General features: G+C 37.2%; 3 protein-coding genes across 3 annotated transcripts; all 3 read left to right on the top strand.

Annotated features, from left to right (window-relative positions):
- Positions 1 to 2,121: 2,121 nt before the first annotated feature.
- LOC127191033 (olfactory receptor 6K3-like) lies at positions 2,122 to 3,069 on the top strand. The gene is given in 3 exon segments (XM_051148268.1): positions 2,122 to 2,256; positions 2,258 to 2,306; positions 2,309 to 3,069. Coding segments are annotated over 3 exon segments (945 nt in total).
- A 5,201-nt stretch (positions 3,070 to 8,270) lies between these two features.
- On the top strand, positions 8,271 to 9,218 carry LOC127191034 (olfactory receptor 6K3-like). The gene has a single exon (XM_051148270.1). The coding sequence runs from the start codon at positions 8,271 to 8,273 to the stop codon at positions 9,216 to 9,218; it is 948 nt and encodes a 315-aa protein (XP_051004227.1).
- Positions 9,219 to 17,079: 7,861 nt separating this feature from the next.
- On the top strand, positions 17,080 to 18,045 carry LOC127191151 (olfactory receptor 6K2-like). Its single transcript, XM_051148367.1, has one exon. It carries the CDS (start codon positions 17,080 to 17,082, stop codon positions 18,043 to 18,045), a length of 966 nt encoding a protein of 321 aa, XP_051004324.1.
- Positions 18,046 to 18,631: the final 586 nt, after the last annotated feature.

The following is an 18,631-nucleotide window of genomic DNA, read 5'->3' on the forward strand; positions in this document are numbered from 1 at the left end:
TTGGGACAGATAAAAGGCAAGTGCTATTCTGAAGGAGGAACTCTGAATCCAGAGAAGATGAAATGAGTAAACTGACAGAGTATGGTAAATGATAGAATATTCTGGAACTGTATCTAGCATCATATCATTCAGCAAATTTTATTGTTATTATGTTCCTAACACTACCTTAAATGCATTAAATATATTTACACGTGATAGTAGAAGGAACACAGCGTTTGAAGACTAGAGTGTTTCTCCAAAGATGGAATGAAGTTTTCAAATTCTATGAGCTAAAAATTCCTGTACTTTATTTAACATAATTTGAGTTTCATCACCTGTGAAATGAAAATGATCTTATCTCTGTAGAACTTTATAAGAATCAAGTTTAAAAAATATATACACTGTACTGGGGCAGTGTCTACTGCAGCCAATCATTATCCTGTAATATACATTAATTAATGCTGTTATTTATATATTTTCTCATTATCAGAACACTATGAGCACATATGAATGCTCTCTTTTTACAAACGAGTATTTTTAAAACAGTGAAGTTGGATAATTTTAAATAACACAATTTTTAAATGGCAGAAAAAAATAAGTGTTGGAATTTCACTTATAATGTACAAAATTTAATCACAGCTATGGATTGATTTTGTGTTAGGGGACAAGTCGGAAGCTGCAGCACACACAGGAGATTATTGCAGTGAGAGAAAATGCCATGAATAATGGAATTACAAGGAAGCATGGGGCAGGTGGATGCTTAGAGGAAGTGACAGGGACCAGATCTGTTAGCTTGGATCTCACAGGACAGATTGTAGAAACAGCAATTGAAGATTTTTACATACATTTCTAGTTGAAATTCTATAAGTTAATGAGACTACCAATAGCACACAGAGCAAGAAGTTATTAGGGAGAATGTCAGAAAATTTAGGAAATGGGCTCTGAAAAGAGGAGTTTAAAATGACATATATTGCTATAAGGGAGAATAGGCAGAGTGAGAATAGGAGTGCATTTAAAACTAAATGAAGTGAGCCAGACTGAAAGCAGAACTGCCTTTAAAAGGCATTTGGAACTAGAGGTGTTGTAATCGAAGAACAGTCCCCAACAAGGAGAAATGGACTGTGTCACATGTCAGGCAGGACTGGGTGATGGCCACTAATGGCTGGCAGAATAGCACCAGCAGGAACTGAGGGATGGAGTATGTAGCAAAGCGTTAAAGTGCGTAAGAAATTAAGTGATCTGGATTTTAATATTCCACTAAGAATTTATCTATATAACAAATCACACTACCAATTGTGCTGACACACCTTCAGTCCTAGCCTTTGAAAGGCTGAGGAGGGAGGATGAGTCTGGACTACACATGATTTCCAAGGCATCCTTGGACAAATAGGAAGACAAAAACAAAAAAATCCCACCACCAACAAAACAACAAAAATTCATATTCAGAGTGCTTGATTCTATATTAAATTGCATTTTTTCAAATGAGTACAATAACTGAGACTCTGTGTGTGTGTGTGTGTGTGTGTGTGTGTGTATGAGAGAGAGAGAGAGAGAGAGAGAGAGAGAGAGAGAGAGAGAGGGAGAGAGAGAGAACTTATGACATGGCTCACTTGTGGAAGTCAGAACAAAACTTCCCCTCTTTGTTGAGGCAGAGAGACCCTTGTTTTTCTGATGCTGTGTTGCATAAGCCAATTTATTGCTCATCCTCATTTTTACTCCTCTTATTTCCACATATCAGTGCTAGAATCACAGGTTTATTACATTGTCTTTAATTTATGCTTGCTGTCATTAATGTTGATATAAAATTATATTTTATCATAATACAGAACACCTTGCATAGATTGTTAATAGGGATACATAGAGAATACACTAAAATAACTCTGAAAATTTTTTTAACCTTTAAAATCTTTGGAAACACTTTGACCTTCAGATCTATTTCTTTGAGGAGTAAGACGAGAAATACTTGATAGGAGTCACCATGCAGAATAGCAAGAAGGTAGGAGGAAAGTGGCAAGCATAAATACTTCAAGTTATTCCCTGTAATTTCTTCAAGCCAATTTGCTATGCATCTTACTTATTTTCTTCTCTGCCTCTCATGAGTGGTGTGTGCTCTCTATTTCTACAGATAGCCTTACTGGAGACATGGAGAATGGAAGTCTTTCAGCAGTGACAGAGTTCATCTTCACCACCTTTCCCAGCCTCCAGGATGGTAGTCTCATGTACTTTTTCCCTTTGCTTTTTATCTATACTTTCATTGTCATTGGAAATCTGCTGATTTTTCTTTGCTGTAAAATGGCACAGCCATCTTCATAATCCCATGTATAATTTCACAGCATCTTTTCCTCTCTGGAGATCTGGTATACTACAGCTACCACTCCTAAGATGCTGTCCAACCTCGCCAATGAAAAGAAGTCCATCACCATCACTGGCTGCCTCTTGCAAATGTATTTCTTCCATTTGCTGGGAAATTCAGAGGGGATTTTGCTGCTCACCATGGCTGTTGACAGATACATTACCATCTGCAACCCTCTTCACTGTCAGATGATCATGACCCCCGGGCTCTGTGTTCAGCTTTCTGCAGGCTCTTGCATCTTCGGTTTCCTCATCTTGCTTCCTGAGATTGTGATGATTTCCACTCTGCCTTTCTGTGGACCCAACCAGATCCATCAGATCTTCTGTGTCTTGGTCCCTGTGCTGAGCCTAGCCTGCACAGATACTTCTATGATTGTCATTGAGGATGTGATCCACGCTGTAGCCATTATCATCACAGTTCTTATTATTGCTCTGTCTTACGTACGAATTGTCATCGTGATTCTGAGAATTCCTTCTGCTGAGGGTAGGAAAAAGGCCTTTTCTACCTGTGCTGGTCACCTCATGGTCTTTCTGATATTCTTTGGCAGCGTGTCACTCATGTACTTGCGTTTCAATGCCACTTATTCCCCAGTTTTAGAGACAGCCATTGCACTGATGTTTACTGTACTTGCCCCATTCTTCAATCCCATCATTTATAGTCTTAGAAACAAGGACATAAAGAATGCAATTAAAAGACTCTTCTGCCTTCACAAAGCTTTGAACACATCTGGGGGTTAAATTTCACCCATGGGCTCCTTCTTAGTGTTTAAAACATGTATTTAGTGTATTAGAACTTAGCATTTTTCTATACTTAGCTCTTGGTTACTTTGAAACCTGTCATCTGATTTTCTTGATAATAATAAAAGTGTATTATTTTGTGTCTTCATTATGAAATTATCCTGCATGTGATCAGGAACCTTATGTAGTTGGGTAACTTTAATTTATACTGACAGGATGTATCTCAAAAAGCCTGTTCATTGATTTTGAGGTTAGAATGCCATGGCTTAACTGTACTATGAGGAATGATGCCTCAATTCTTACAATATATCTTAGAATTTTAAAAAATCTATTTATGAATCATGGATTACCTGATTACGTAATAATGCATTGTAGAGTATTATTTCCTACAGTGTACTTGGTATACATAGAGAATAGCTTTAGTTATTATTTCACCTTCTAAGTCTTTGCATCTTCACTTTCTTTACCAACTTTCAGTCAAAATGTTTTCTCTACATCTGTAAAATTAGTTTCCAAAAGAATCTAAGAAGCACATTACTGACTTAACTACTGACCGCTTTCCTCATCTTTCTATATCTACTATCATATCTGCACTTCTATATTTGTCATGATTTATGAGAAACTGGTGTAGTTCTCTCTCTATAATGCACTTAAGTTTTGTACGAATATACAAACTTGTAGTTCCCAGTTATCAACCTTACAGTGCAGACTACCAACCAGTCAGACAAGATATTCCCAATTTGCTATCATTAGAACAATAAAACTTAATGTTTTATTAGGAACGGAAATGACTATTTAATAATTTCGCAGGTGTCACTTCAACTAGAAAATACAATTCTAAATTTATACACATTGAACATAGGCTAAGAGTTTATATGGGCAGAATTTGGTAGAATTAAAAGAGGAATTGGGAATGCTACAATCGCACACCTCAAATGCAAAGCAACAGATTGGACATAACGACAATTTAGTGTACTAGACAACGTAGAGTTTTCTTTGGTATGTTCACAATTAAAGCCCAGTGGGGCGAATTATTATGATACTCAGAAAGCTCTTAGGCAAGCTAATGCATTTTCAATGTACGTATAGATAGATAATAGATGATGCAAGATAGATAGATAGATAGATAGATAGATAGATGATAGATAGATGACAGAGAGATAGAAAGATGATAGATGATAGATACTAGATAGATACATAGATACATAGATAGATGATATATAGGAAAATGATAGATGATAAGTAGATGATAGGCAGGCAGACAGATAGATAGATAGATAGATAGATAGATAGATAGATAGATAGATAGATTTCCTTTTTAGAGAGCCTTTCATAGTCTCCATAGTTTTTAGAGAGTCTCCGTAATGTCTGTATTAACTTACATTCTTATGACCAGTGCAATTTCTAAGCAAAAAGATAAAAAAAGAAGATAGTTCATGACAAACTTCAGAACTGCAGTGAACCAAGTAGCATGGAGCTGGCTTAAATTAAATACAAGAATCAACCAAGGAACCAAACAAAGTAACTAACAAACGAGACTCCAGAAATAAACCTATGCATTTGTATTCACTGGCTCTCAACAGAACTGCCAAAATATGCACAAAATATGCATCCAAGAAAGTGTGCCCTTTTCAATAAATAACTCTGGAACACTGGATATTTATTTGTTGAAGATTAAATTTTGGCCCCTGTTTTTCCTTGTACAAAAGTTAAAATAACTCAAAATCCAAAATAAATATTTGCTCTGATTTAAAAATTTTTGATAACAATTTCACAGGACAGTGAATTCTTTAAACATACACACACACACGTTGTGACTAAAACAGATAACATGTGACTAGAGAAATGGCCCAGCCGTTAAGAGCACTGACTGCTCTTCCAGAGGATAGAAGTTCAGGACTCAGCACCTACATGGAAGCTCTCAAATTCCTGTAAGAGTCCCAGGGAATGTAATACCCTTCTCTGGCCTCCAAGGGCACCAGGCTTGCCCATACGATATACAGACAGACATATGGGCAAGCAAGAAAACTCTTTCCCGAATCATGTTTACATTTGATACTAAATTTTCATTAATTATAATTTTGTTTCTTCTCTTTGTTCCTTAATTTTGAAAGTTGCAGGTATACTGAATGAAAAATATGCTCTATTATTTTGCTTCTATTGCTATATATTTATGTCAATCTTATGTATGAAATAAATTTTCTTTCACTATGATAAATTGCTACTATTTTCTTATAAAATACATCCCACTTTCCCTTTTTTATTTCAGGACCATCTACTCAATCCTCTAATTAGTGTCAGCCTTCCAATTGTTTTAAATGTTATTCATCTGAACACACACACACACACACACACACACACACACACACACACTTCACTGAATTTGCTTCTGAATGGCAAAATAGTCATAATATTAAAAGCAATAATGTTTTATAATTATTCTTACTATGCAGAAAAATCAATTCAATTTTGATGGTAATTCAATTCATCCATAATTTGTTGATGCTGTTTCCTCTTGAGGAATAGGAGGAAATATAAAAAGTAAAAGAAGAAAATGAGTAGGAAGACACTCTATATAAAAAGGGAAATGGAGATGAACCATTGACACATTTTGTGATAAAAATAAGAAATATGAAAAGTCCATCAGATCAATAGGACAATTTTAGATGAACTTTGTGCAGCTTTTGAGGAAATGAAATGTGACAATTTTCATTTTCTTCTTTGAAACTCTTATGATTTTCCAATGGGTAAATTTTTAATTAAAAAAATCATCTTCTATTCACTCATTAATTTATTCATGACCCTTGTCAGAAAACCATCTTCAATACTGCCCCACTTACTTTTTCTAATATATATATGATTATATATCTCATTTATATATTTATTATATATTATTATATTGATATAATGAGTGACAGCATCCTTACATGGCTGTATTTGGCACAGCAATTCCTAGTGCCATGTCTACATTGAGGATGACTTTTTCAATCATCACAGTGGCAAGAGAGGAAATGACACTGTTCAGCTGAATCTGTTCAAATCCTGCTGAACACTGACTCTCCCTGACTGAGGATCTAATGAACAGAAAGCAGAGTGTGAACTTCTGTCAATTGACCCCAGGAGAAACATGTTTTCTATCCATTACTGAGGGAATAAAATCTCAGTGGAGCTCACAATCACTTCAGGATGTTCCCAAAGATGGTTATAAGAACTCCTTACAGGTGTTAAAAGGGAAGATACAGAGATACCCAGGGAGAGAGGAAAAAGCCAGACAGAGGTAAGTTTGGGCTCCTTGGGTCAATGGAAAGTGTTCTTTCTTTTTACTTGGAATGAGACTCTCAGCAACAGCGTGCTGAAGGTTCAAACTTTGGCAGGTGTAGAATTTGAAACTTGTGATTTTGAGAAATTTCATCTTTGGAGCTCTAGGCTCTGTATATTACATTGCACGAGAAATGAGAAATGGTCGCAGGTTTATTCATCCTGTGTTCAGCTTCATGGGTGTAAATGATGACGCTTTCCCTTCCCACCAGTCTCCTTTACTGAGCTCTTCTGTTTTAATTGTGCTTTTAATCCCAATTCAAATCTTTTATGAGAAAAGAAACTATTTCCAAGTGATTAATAGCTATCTAGAGTAAATTGTCCTTAACAGAATCACAATAATAATAGTAATAATAACGATGATGATGATGATGGTGACGATAACAACAGCGGCAGTGGCAGTGTTCGGATTATGGTAGAGGCTACCTAGAGAATGCATGTGAAGGGATAAACTAAGGAGTGTGTGTGTGTGTGTGTGTGTGTGTGTGTGCGCATGTGTGTGTGTGCATGTGTGTGTGTGCGTGTGTGTGTGCGTGTGTGTGTGCGTGTGTGTGTGCGTGTGTGTGCGTGTGCGTGTGTGTGTGCATGCGTGCATGCGGGCATGCGTGTGCATGTGTGCGTGCGTGCATGCGTGTGTGTGCGTGCGTGTGTGTGTGTGTGTGCGTGTGTGTGCGTGTGTGTGTGTGCGTGTGTGTGTGTGTGTGTGCATGTGTGTGCATTTAAATATATGAAGGAGATGGCAGTAACAGCAGCCTTCTCATGAGAGACAAGAGCTGAATTGAGACTTGAGGCTAGGTCAGTTAGCCAGGTAAATCAGTGTGAACAAAGGGGAATCCTAGAAAGAAAGCAGAAAGTCACCAAAGCTCTAGAGAGTATATCATGGTGAACTCTGAAACTGCCACAGCGAAACACGAGAGAATGAAGACAAAGAATCTCATATAGGTGTGTCAAAAGCTTGAGATCTGAGACAACGGAAAGCCAGGAGGAGCGTTTTCTTCAACAGAAAGTATGTATTGGCCACATTTTTAAGGATAAAGATTTCAGTGTCTCTGAAGACATAGAGTATGGTTAATGAACATGATTTTTAACACATAAAAGTATAAAACAGGTAGCTGGTCTATAAAAGAAATAAATACCAGAAATATCAATGCTCGGGGTAGGTTTATAAATTGACTCATTTGATTACCACTTCTCAACACAGTCCTTCTCATGCACAACAGAAGACAGAAGACTCAGAGAGTCCAGGTTCCCACTCACCAATTAATAATGGACAGAATGAAAATTGAGGCTCAGTAATTTTGACATGAATCTACTCTGTTCTAATCATTATAATATGCTCCCCCCAAAAACCAAAATGAGGATACACACAAGTTATTGTGTGTTTTGATTATTAGAAATTATCAAATTGCAAATTCCATCTAAGGAAACTAACATTTGCATTTATACATAAGTATTTGGTATATGTAAGTGTATTCATGTTTGCATGTGTGTGCACAAACTAAGTATATGCAAGTGTGCACGTGCAGATGGAATTTAGAGGTCAATGTTACATATCTTCTTCCAACAGTCTTCACCTTATCTCTTGTGACAGGGGCTCTCACTGGATCTAAAGATCTCACATTTGCCTGGCTGGCTGGCTAGTAAGCTTCTGGGATCATCTCCAACATATAGCACTCGGATTGTAAGTGTGGGTCTCAACAGGGAGCATTTTCACATGGATGCTGTTTATCTGAATTCAGGTCTTCATTCTTATGTGGCAAACCTTTTACACACTGAGCCATCTACCCTTTCAGCCCCAATATTTGCATTCGTACTGCACTGACTTTCTTTCATGTTAGCTGTGTGTGGCCTTTCTCTGATTCACGACTCACTCAGATGGGACTATGGAGAAGGGAAACCTGTCAACAGTGACTGTGTTTGTCTTCACTGGGTTCCCTCAGCCCAACAATGGCGGCCTCCTGTACTTTTTCCCTTTGCTTCTCATCTACATCTTTATTGTGACAGGAAACCTGATGATCTTCTTTGCTGTAAGGTTGGACCGCCGTCTTCACAATCCCATGTATAACTTCATAAGTATCTTCTCATTTCTTGAGATGTGGTATACGACAGCGACCATCCCCAAGATGCTCTCCAATCTGATCACTAAGCAAAAGACAATTTCGTTCATTGGCTGCCTCCTGCAGATGTATTTCTTCCATTCTCTTGGAAACACTGAAGGGACCCTTCTCACTGTCATGGCTATTGACAGGTATGTTGCCATATGCAACCCACTTCGCTACCCGAACATCATGACACCCCGGCTTTGTGCTCAGCTCACTGCTGGTTCTTGTCTATTTGGCTTCCTCATCCTTCTTCCTGAGATTGTGTGGATTTCTACTCTACCTTTTTGTGGCCCGAATCAAATCACTCAGATATTCTGTGATTTCACCCCTTTGTTGAAGTTAGCCTGTACGGATGCCTCAGTAATCCTAGTTCAAGATGTGATTCATGCTCTTGCTATTCTGATAACGAGTCTGATTATTTCTCTTTCTTATATAAGAATCATTGTTGTTATCCTAAGCATCTCCTCAACAGAGGGTCGTAAAAAAGCCTTTTCCACCTGTGCTGCCCATATTGCTGTCTTCCTATTGTTTTTTGGCAGTGTGGCCCTTATGTATCTTCGATTCTCTGCCACTTACACACCATTCTGGGACAACGCCATTGCTCTTACATTTTCTGTATTCGCTCCCCTTTTTAATCCTATTATATACAGCCTGAGAAATAAGGACATGAAAGATGCAATTAACAAACTCTTTTGCTCTCAAAAGGTGTCCAATGAATCAGGGAGGTAATTTAAATTGATGCCTGTATAATCTAAAGAAGATTCTTAAAAAAAAAAAAAAAAAAAAAAAAACTGATCCCAAAGAATGACTGCAATTTAAAAGCTTGTGCAATCGGTCAATCACTTTCTCCAATAAGGTGATGGGTGGACACATAAATTTAATCTTCTGAGAATTTGCAAAGATTATGAAGTTAACAATTTTGTTTTAATATCTCCAACCATTGAAAAGCATATATATGTTCAGAATGGATAAGTGTACAGCTATGAAGAACACTCACAGTTGTCACCTTTTTTTGACCCAACCTCTTGGCCACTGTTCTTCACAATAAGCTTAGCATTCTTGCAGACTCATGTCACAGTGAGCCTCTCTGTTGGTGAGTGATTAGTCCATAGTCTTTTAACAAGATCTGGAGAAAGATATCTTCCTCGCATCCAAACTATAGGCATTTTCCTTTCATCTTTGTTTCCTTTCCAGTTAGTGTTATGATTATTTAAGACACGTGTATCTATGATGTGGAGATAAGATTTCACCTGCAGGACATCATAGGCTATATTTGGTATTGTGTAAATCATTATAAAAAGAAATTTAATTTTTATAGAGAATCAATATGACTAAACTGAGATGGAGTAAATACATGTATTTTGTTCATCACTCTAACATATTTTGCACCTTTTGGCAAATCACATAATTTTGTAGTTTCTTTAATATTACATATGTGACTCTGTAGCTCATATTTGTAAAACCTGAAGTTTTATACTGAGGTTTGTGTATCTACATGTTTATTATATTTTATTTATATAATATGTTATATTATTTATAGATAAATTATGAGATGGTATACTGATGTTCGACAAATTTTCTCTAACTTGAAATTATATATATATATATGTATTCTCCATATCAATGTCCTTATAAATCCAGTAAAATAATATTGCACAAAATTTCTTTCCTAAAATCTTACTTCAAGATAAATATCAAGAAGTGGACATGTTACAGAAAACCTTGTTAATATAGTTGCCATTATCGACAAAATATTGGCTACATAGACAGTTGTACAACTCACACATGAATGTAAGACCGTAAATATAATGTATAACATAATATACAATCTATAGTTTAAATCTGATCTCTGTATTTCGTGAAGCCAAGTGATTTGACCATTGGCAAGTTGAAATACTATAACTAAAAAATGATTCTGATATGTTGAATTACAGGCCTGTGTTCTGCACATTCCTATAAGAATGATAAATTCATGACCTTGTGACGAACGGGCTCTCAGTGGGTTGTAGACACCTTCTTGTCTAATATTTCCAGATGAATGCATCCCTCCTTCAACTATTGAGGAGTTAATGGAAAGTCCTAGAATTCTACATATTGTTTCATAGTTGCGCTTTCCCAAAGTAGCTGCTTTATCTTAGCCTTAAACCCAGCATTTGTTATTCTTCTTCTTTCTTTAATTTCCCCTCCTCTTCCTCTTCTTCCTCCTATTGTTTCTATTGTTGTGCCCTCTAAATGATGTCACATATAGGGAAACATCTCACCGAGGGACAAAAGTGGCTTCAGATCTAATGATGGGGCAAACAATGGAGAGATGAGGAATGAAAAATCACATGTGGTGCAGAGCAGCAGCTCTGTGTGGGAAAATGAGACCACTGTGAAGGTGGAACCCAGGGAAGACCAGAGGTGGAATCTTCTAGAGGGTGCTAATGAAGACTGTGGGGATCACCACTTGGAGTTTAGCAAGGAGGATGAAAGTGTGTCTGAGGAAGGAGAGCATGACAAAGACAGTGCCAATGATGAGGAGACACTTAAGTACACCGTGGGCTTTAGAAATCTCATCATGGCTTTACCTAGACACTTGTCCAACACGAGACCTATGCTAGATCAACCCTGTTAGCTTCTGCACATTGGCATAATTTTTCCACTTGACTCTCCTATGTTTAGTAATTCATGTGGCTTCAGATCTGGATGCACTCTTATTTTCTTTATGTTAATTTTTATTCTGTAATTTATGTATTAATACTTACAATTGTATTTAAAATTAATGTTTATTCTCTTTGTTCCTTGTTTAACCTTTAACCTGCAGTCTTTGAGTTTAGTATTGACAACTCTTTGGTTTTTATTTTGATGACTCTTTATGACCATACTTCTTTTAATCAGCTATTTCCGAAGTAACCTATTCTTGTGCAGAAATATAGTTCTTTCCATTTATACATAATTTTAGTAGCTACTTCCCTGCATGAAAAAGAAATATCATTTAGTTGAATAGCTGAGAGCAACTTTTAGTTAGAGCAATGTATGCTATCCCCATGAGTACCCTGTGGGATTCCTCAACGCAGATGGAACAATGCAATTTTTTGAATGGGACTTGGCCTGTGAAATGCACCCTTTAGACAAATGGTGTAATAGTCTTTATATCTGTTTACTCTAGAGGATAGTGTGGATTTGTGAGGGCCCTGATTCTTTGAACTTTTTTCTCAAAATAAAATTCCCTTATTAAAGCAGTAATTTGGAGAGGTAAAAAGTATCTATATATTTTATTAATCTTTTCTTGGGTCTATTTTTATTTTAATTTTATTAATTTATTCAGATTACAACTAAATTGTTATCCCATCACTTGTATCCTCCCATTCCTCCCTCCCTCCTGCTTTCACCCTATTCCCCTATTTTAGTAATCTTATAATGCTTGAAAATCTGAAAGAATATTGTGTAGTATATTATAATTTATTAATGTTAAACATCATAATTTATGGATTTTTCAGTAAATTTGAAATGCAACTAATGCATTTTCTAGATATATCATTATATATGTATGGGAGGCCACCAATATTTAAGTACGTAATTAATCATCATATAATACAATGTTACGTGTTTTAAACAGCATGTGTTTTGAAGTAAATAAAATGTTTTATAGAGTCTCAGAATACATATGCAATACCAAAACTATTCTTATCTTACATTTAAATTCAACCTTAAGAATAACATTTTAAGACAGGAAGGATTGTAGCAGATACAGGCTACTCATGGGATTTGATGTTTTCAGCTGCACTATGCTTTGCCCATTTTAAGGGAACTTATCACTATCCTGGACTATCCTGGAGCTTTGAGGAACTTTCTTTGTTTTCTAATCACATTTTCTTGGAATGTGAAAACACTAAAAAATGATTTAGAGATACATTTTGTTAAAAGAAGTCTAAGAGAATAATTTGACAGTCGGGAATAAAATAAGCAAGAGAACTGCTGATATAAACACCTTACATTATGCTTACATTATGGACTTATAATTAATAAACAGTTCTAACATAATAGTTACATTGATTTGAAGTTTGTAATGTGAATACACACATTTTAGGAAACAATCTTTCTATCCCTTACCTTTCATATGACATACTCTATAACTCAAAGAAAATGTAATTTATTTTCCTAAAATTTATACATGTTTCAATTTTTGTTTTCCATACAGGAACAAGAGCTTTTTGAAGAAGGGCTTATGCTATATCACAGAGCAGGAGATACTTAAGGGGAGAACAAACTCAATTGATTGTTTGAACGTTGAGACTATGATTGAAATAGTCTTATGAAGTCAACATCTGACAGAAGCATTAGTCTTTGGGAATCTTTCTTACCTGTCATTTGTCTCCATTATAAAGTCCTGACCTCAATGCACAAAGGATGTAAAGCAAGCAAGCAAACAAACCACGATTCCCTACTATCAGTAAGAAATTAGTAAGTGAAATATTCAAATGCTTAACTGAGTTTTTGAAAACTAAGCTGAATGGCTTAGAAACAAGAAGTAAGCTCAGTTCTCCCTTTTCATGGCTTCACAGTTCTCACGTCCTTTACTATACCAATATCCCTCAAATCTGTCTTAGATATTCATTTTGATTCATTAAAACATCAACAGCATTAGGAGAGTCACAGAAAGGAGGAAAAATTAAATAAAAAAATAGTAAGCCGACTCTCATGTCTGGAACTCCCAAGCTCATTTGAAATGAGCTGGAGATCTTTGGGCCCTGATTCTCCTAATTACTAGCTTGAGCTGTTTTTCCCAATTGATGCTATTATAAGGATGATTGGTTTCTACTAATCTTGAATCATTTGTGTACAATTCCCAAGACAGTCAATCACTTTACTCATCTTTAAAAAACCAAGAAAAGGGAAGAAAGGGGAGAAGAGCCACAAGGAGTATCAGAGCTATGTAGCACTGACTTATAAAAGAAATTGAGTTTAGATAGAGGACTCGGATAGAAGCGTAGCAAAGGAAGATGGTTCTGTGGCAGTTAGATATCTCACAAACATCTATGGAGCAAAGATAGCCTTCATCCTTGTTTATTCTGACTTTGAACTCCAACAGCAACAAGGTCAGTGGATTAAATATTTGGAGAGATGATGGGAGACAAATAGGGAAAAGACAACTTACCCACAATAGCAGAAGTCAGTGCCAGCAGGTCTGTAGGTACTGTGAATAGCCTTTGGGTTGGCTTTTAAGAGATATGAAGGAGTGGTCTAGGCTAAGCCAGTACAACATATAACTGTTTGAATTAGCAGATTTCTCTACACAAAGGATTGCTTTAAATTTAACACAGATAGGCACTGAGTTTTACTTCTGAAATGTTTCCGGAGTATTCCCATAATTTTATGTGTTTCTCAGTTAGGTTTAGAAGTTGATGTCGCCGACAATTGTACTAGGCTCATCACTACTGTAATTTAGATAAGGAGAGCAGAGGATTTGATGGCTAAAGGTGAATATTGATGCTTTTGGTCCAGTTTCCTCGTGTTTTCTGTTGCTCAACAGCATGAATTTAGAGATTACTTAGAGGCTGCTTTTTTGAGCAAGTGTGTGATTCATCTTTTAGAACCATGATCTGAAGGCCATGATTAAAAGATGTGCCGACTACAATTGAGACCATCAGAATTATATTTAAAAATTCAGTTATGTTTATTTTGAAAATCAAGACAACTTGAGAAAGATTTTAAATAATGAGCATGCATGTATAAGCAGATAGATAGATAGGTAGGTAGATAGATAGATAGATAGATAGATAGATAGATAGATAGATAGAGATAAATGATAGATAGATATAAATGATAGATACATAGATAGATAGATAGATAATAGTAGATATAAGAGAATAAACCATATTCTCCTACCATATCATATGCATATGTCACAAGTTATAGAGTAAGCAGAGATGCAAAAGCTACAAGAAAACATGAACTTGGTTAGAAAACGAAGAAGCAGAGGTTGAAAGAAAATAAGAAACAGGATATTTCTAAACAGAGAGATGCCTCTTACAGATGTTTAAAAACTAGAAAGGATAAGTTACATGAGTAGAAGAACAATCCCTTTTCTAAACTGAGTGGGTAAGTAGCTGGTTACCATAGCAATAGGAGATAAGGCAACTTTTATTTTTACAGAGTAACAAGTATGTTCACTACAGACTTAAAGGAAAATGACACAATTAAGCAAACAAGATGAGTTTGGTGGGACTTGGTTACATAATCAATATGGTGAAAATAAAATAAATAAATAAATAAATACAATCAGAAAAAGTAAATGAACCATAACTTTCCATTAGTTTAGGAACTAATGGAAAGATAGTCCTGAGTACGGCTGTGATATATGGGAATAAAAATCAGCAAAGAAACTGTTAAATGCTGATACTATGGTCATGTGCCAGCTTGTTAGGGAGTGTCTTCAAAAAGAAATTCAACTTCCCATTATTCTGAGAACTAGAAGGCTTAATTCAAGGTTTTGACATGGCTGCTTTCTTCTGAGGCCAGCCAGCTTGATTAATAAATGTCCATCTTTTCCCGAGTCTTCCTTCGCCTTGGCCCTGACAATGTTTAAAGTTTGTCTTAGAGAAACACCAGTCGGTGCGGAATAGGGTCAACTCTAGAGGCCTTATTTTATCTCAAATAATTCTTTAGACGGTCTGTGTGAAAATGCAGTCAGGTTCTGAGGTCCTGAGGGTTAGAAACTCAGCGTATGATTTTTCAAGAGGGATGGTCTTATGACGCAGCAGGTGGAACTTAAAAGCTGGGCGAAGGTAAAGCTTCTGAGGGGAGAGTCAATGCGGGGACAAGATTCAGAACAGGGATTTATAGCGTATCATCAATTAAAAGGAACAAAGGCCAAGGGAAACCGGGAATCCAGAGTAAAATGAATGTTGAAATAGAATGACTCCGCCGTGTGGAAAGGAACAGAGATGAGAATAATTAAAACGAGACCAGAATTTTGAGTTATCCATAAACTTGAGTGATGAGAAATGGGATGTCTCAGAGGGAAACCGAAGTAGGATGGTCTCAACAGGCAGAGCTGAGCTCCTGGGCTTTGGAGGTGAGTGGCAGTGACTAGGGAAAGATGAAGGTACATAATTGACTTAAAGAGATTGGGAGACTAGAGAGAAAAATTGTCCAGGCCGGTAGGAAAACCTTTATATAAATGGTTTGAATAGAGATGCATTGTCCCCCAAGTGAATATATTTGATACTAAAATAAATAAATAAATAAATAAAATCAGTAGGGGTAAAACAAATCACTGAGAGAGAGAGAGAGAGAGAGAGAGAGAGAGAGAGAGAGAGAGAGAGAGAGAGTAAATTAACAGGACGTTGCCCTGTATACTGCTGTGTTATGATTAGAGTCACTCTATATCTCTCCCTTTCCACTGAGCTGCTCCACAAAATTATACGGGCAAACCTACACTTACAGCTTAACATATGCAATTTTCACAAACTGTGCCATTTTGTTCTGGCCCAAAACACCTTCAAGTCTCTTTTACATAAGAGGAAGAAGAGTGAGTGGTACATCCTTTAAAGAACAAACAGCAGTGAAGGAAAAAAAAAAAAAAAACACTATTTAAATTTATCCTCGAATCATCTTAAGCATATACGCATGCAGAGGTGGTGAGCTAATTAGAAGAAAGTGAAGAGGGTGGGTAGAAATTCCCCAGGATAGCTTATTATTACCCCTTAGATGGCCGTTTGTTTTCTATCAAGAGACAGAGTGTAGATCTGAATGGGATGAGAGACAGGGAGGAACTGGGAAGAGCAGGGGGAAGAAAAAAACACACTCAGTGTATACTGTATGGAAAAAAATCTATTTTCAATTAAAAAACATTTCAGATCATTTGCCAAAAGTTAGATATATTGAGATGAAATAAAGAATTTTGTTGGAAAATCCAATTAGTAAGGCTGGAACTTAGGAATGAACATCATTTTATTCCTATTTCTTCAGGTCCTCCTCCAGATGTCTAAACATGATGGTTTTAAAATGCTATTTTTCTGACCGATGGGATAAATATTGCCTGTAAATCTTTAGGCTTTACCTCAGACCTCTGGAACAAAACTTTCAGAAACATCACTGGAAATCTGAGCTTTCACAGAGCACTTACTGATTCTGGTTCATGCCAGGACTTAAGAATTACTAGGTCTCAGCTTTGCAGTGGTGGCTCATGCCTTTAACCCCAGGATTCAGGAAGTAGAGACAGATGGATATCTGTGAGTTCAAGGCCAGCCTGGCCTACAGAGTGGGTTGAGTCCAGCCAAGGCTACACAGAGAAAGCCTGTCTTGAAAAACCAAAACCAAAATAAATAAATGAAAAACAAAAATAAAAAATAAAAAGAATTGCTAGGTCTAAATATGGGCTGTACTTGCTGAGTGTTTTTCCTTTTATGACAAATTTAACTGAAAGCCAGCACTGGAGGCATACCATTTTATTATTCATTTCTCTTCATCTAAATCCACAGTACTGGTGTCTTTAGAAAGGCTGGCTTTTGCTAAGTGTGTTTTCCCCTCAGAACTATTGTAGACATTTTCTGAAATGCTGGCGTGCACTAGGAGTTGTTGACTCTCTTAGTCTCGTTCAGGGATGGAGTTCTCCAATTGGACCACTGCTCAGGTGTTCATTTTTTCTGCTTTCCCTTGCTCCTGGGGAGATTCTGTCATGTGCTTCATCCCACTTCTCTTCATCTATGTTTTCATTGTTGTTGGAAACCTGATTATCATCACAGTGGTCCGGCTGAATGTGCACCTCCACACACCCATGTACTTCTTTATCAGTGCCCTTTCCTTTCTGGAGGTTTGGTACACCACAGCCACCATCCCAAAGATGCTCTCTAGCCTGCTTAGCAAACAAAGGAGTATTACCTTGAATGGCTGTGTCCTGCAGATGTATTTCTTCCATTCCACGGGCATCAGTGAGGTTTGTCTCCTGACAGCTATGGCCTTTGATCGCTACCTGGCCATCTGCAGCCCTCTTCATTACCCCACCATCATGACCCCCAGGCTGTGTGCCCAGCTGACCCTAGGCTGCTGTGTTTGCGGCTTTCTCACGCCCCTCCCTGAGATTGCCTGGATCTCCACCTTGCCTTTCTGCGGTTCTAATCGCCTCGAGCACATCTTCTGTGACTTCCTCCCCGTGCTGCGCCTGGCCTGCACAGATACCCACACCATCGTCATGATTCAAGTGGTCGATATTGTCCATGCTGTGGAGATAATTACAGCAGTGATGCTCATTTTCATGTCCTATGTTGGTATTGTGGCTGTGATTCTGCGCATCCGTTCCGCCGAAGGCCGCCGCAAAGCGTTTTCCACGTGTGTCTCACACCTTACCGTCTTTTTGCTCTTCTTTGGCAGCGTGGCTCTCATGTACCTTCGCTTCTCTGCGACCTACTCCTTGTTCTGGGACACTGCCATTGCTCTGGCCTTTGCAGTTCTATCGCCCTTCTTCAATCCCATTATCTATAGCCTGAGGAATAAAGAGATAAAAGAGGCCATTAAAAAGCACATAGGTCAAGCTAGCATCCTAATTCACAAGGGCAGGAACCCCACATAACATCTCTCCTTTGGGAGTATATTGTTGGCTCTATTGTTTTCTCACCTCTTAGAAAACTTTTTGTGAGCCTTTTTACTAAAACTTATTTTCTAAATGTCCCTGATACATATAATCTACAAATAAGTAAATTAGACTTATTATTTATATTAGCGTGTGTTCATGCATATGTGTACCTGCATGGAAAATAAAAGGGTTCATGTGTGACGAGACCAGAATTAGACATTTCAACTGAAGTAATAATATCCTTCACAATTACTTCTCCACCTTAATTTTTTTGAGACAGTGTATCTCACTGAGTCAGGAGTTTATTCACCGGCAGGGCTGGCTGGCCAGCAAGACCAAGGATCTATCACCTCTCCATCCCAGGTGCTGTGCCCAGCTTTTGCTTAATGATAAGCATTGTACCAACTGACCCATCTCCCCAGTCTCTAAACTTGATACCTTTAAAAAAATCTTTTTCCAGTCCATCATATTTTGGCATATAACTTCATCAATTGAATATTATGTCACTCAAGTTATATGCAGTAATTTCATTTTGCTGAGGCTAGCTTGATAAACACTTTAATTTTAACAGAGCCTAAACAGT

This window comes from Acomys russatus, chromosome 6 (assembly GCF_903995435.1).
Source record: "Acomys russatus chromosome 6, mAcoRus1.1, whole genome shotgun sequence".
Classification (NCBI taxonomy): Eukaryota; Metazoa; Chordata; class Mammalia; order Rodentia; family Muridae; genus Acomys; species Acomys russatus.

What these genes read in the sequence shown, in the direction of transcription:
- LOC127191151 (XM_051148367.1), top strand. Translation starts at nt 17,080, where the DNA reads ATGGAGTTCTCCAATTGGACCACTGCTCAGGTGTTCATTTTTTCTGCT.
- LOC127191034 (XM_051148270.1), top strand. Translation starts at nt 8,271, where the DNA reads ATGGAGAAGGGAAACCTGTCAACAGTGACTGTGTTTGTCTTCACTGGG.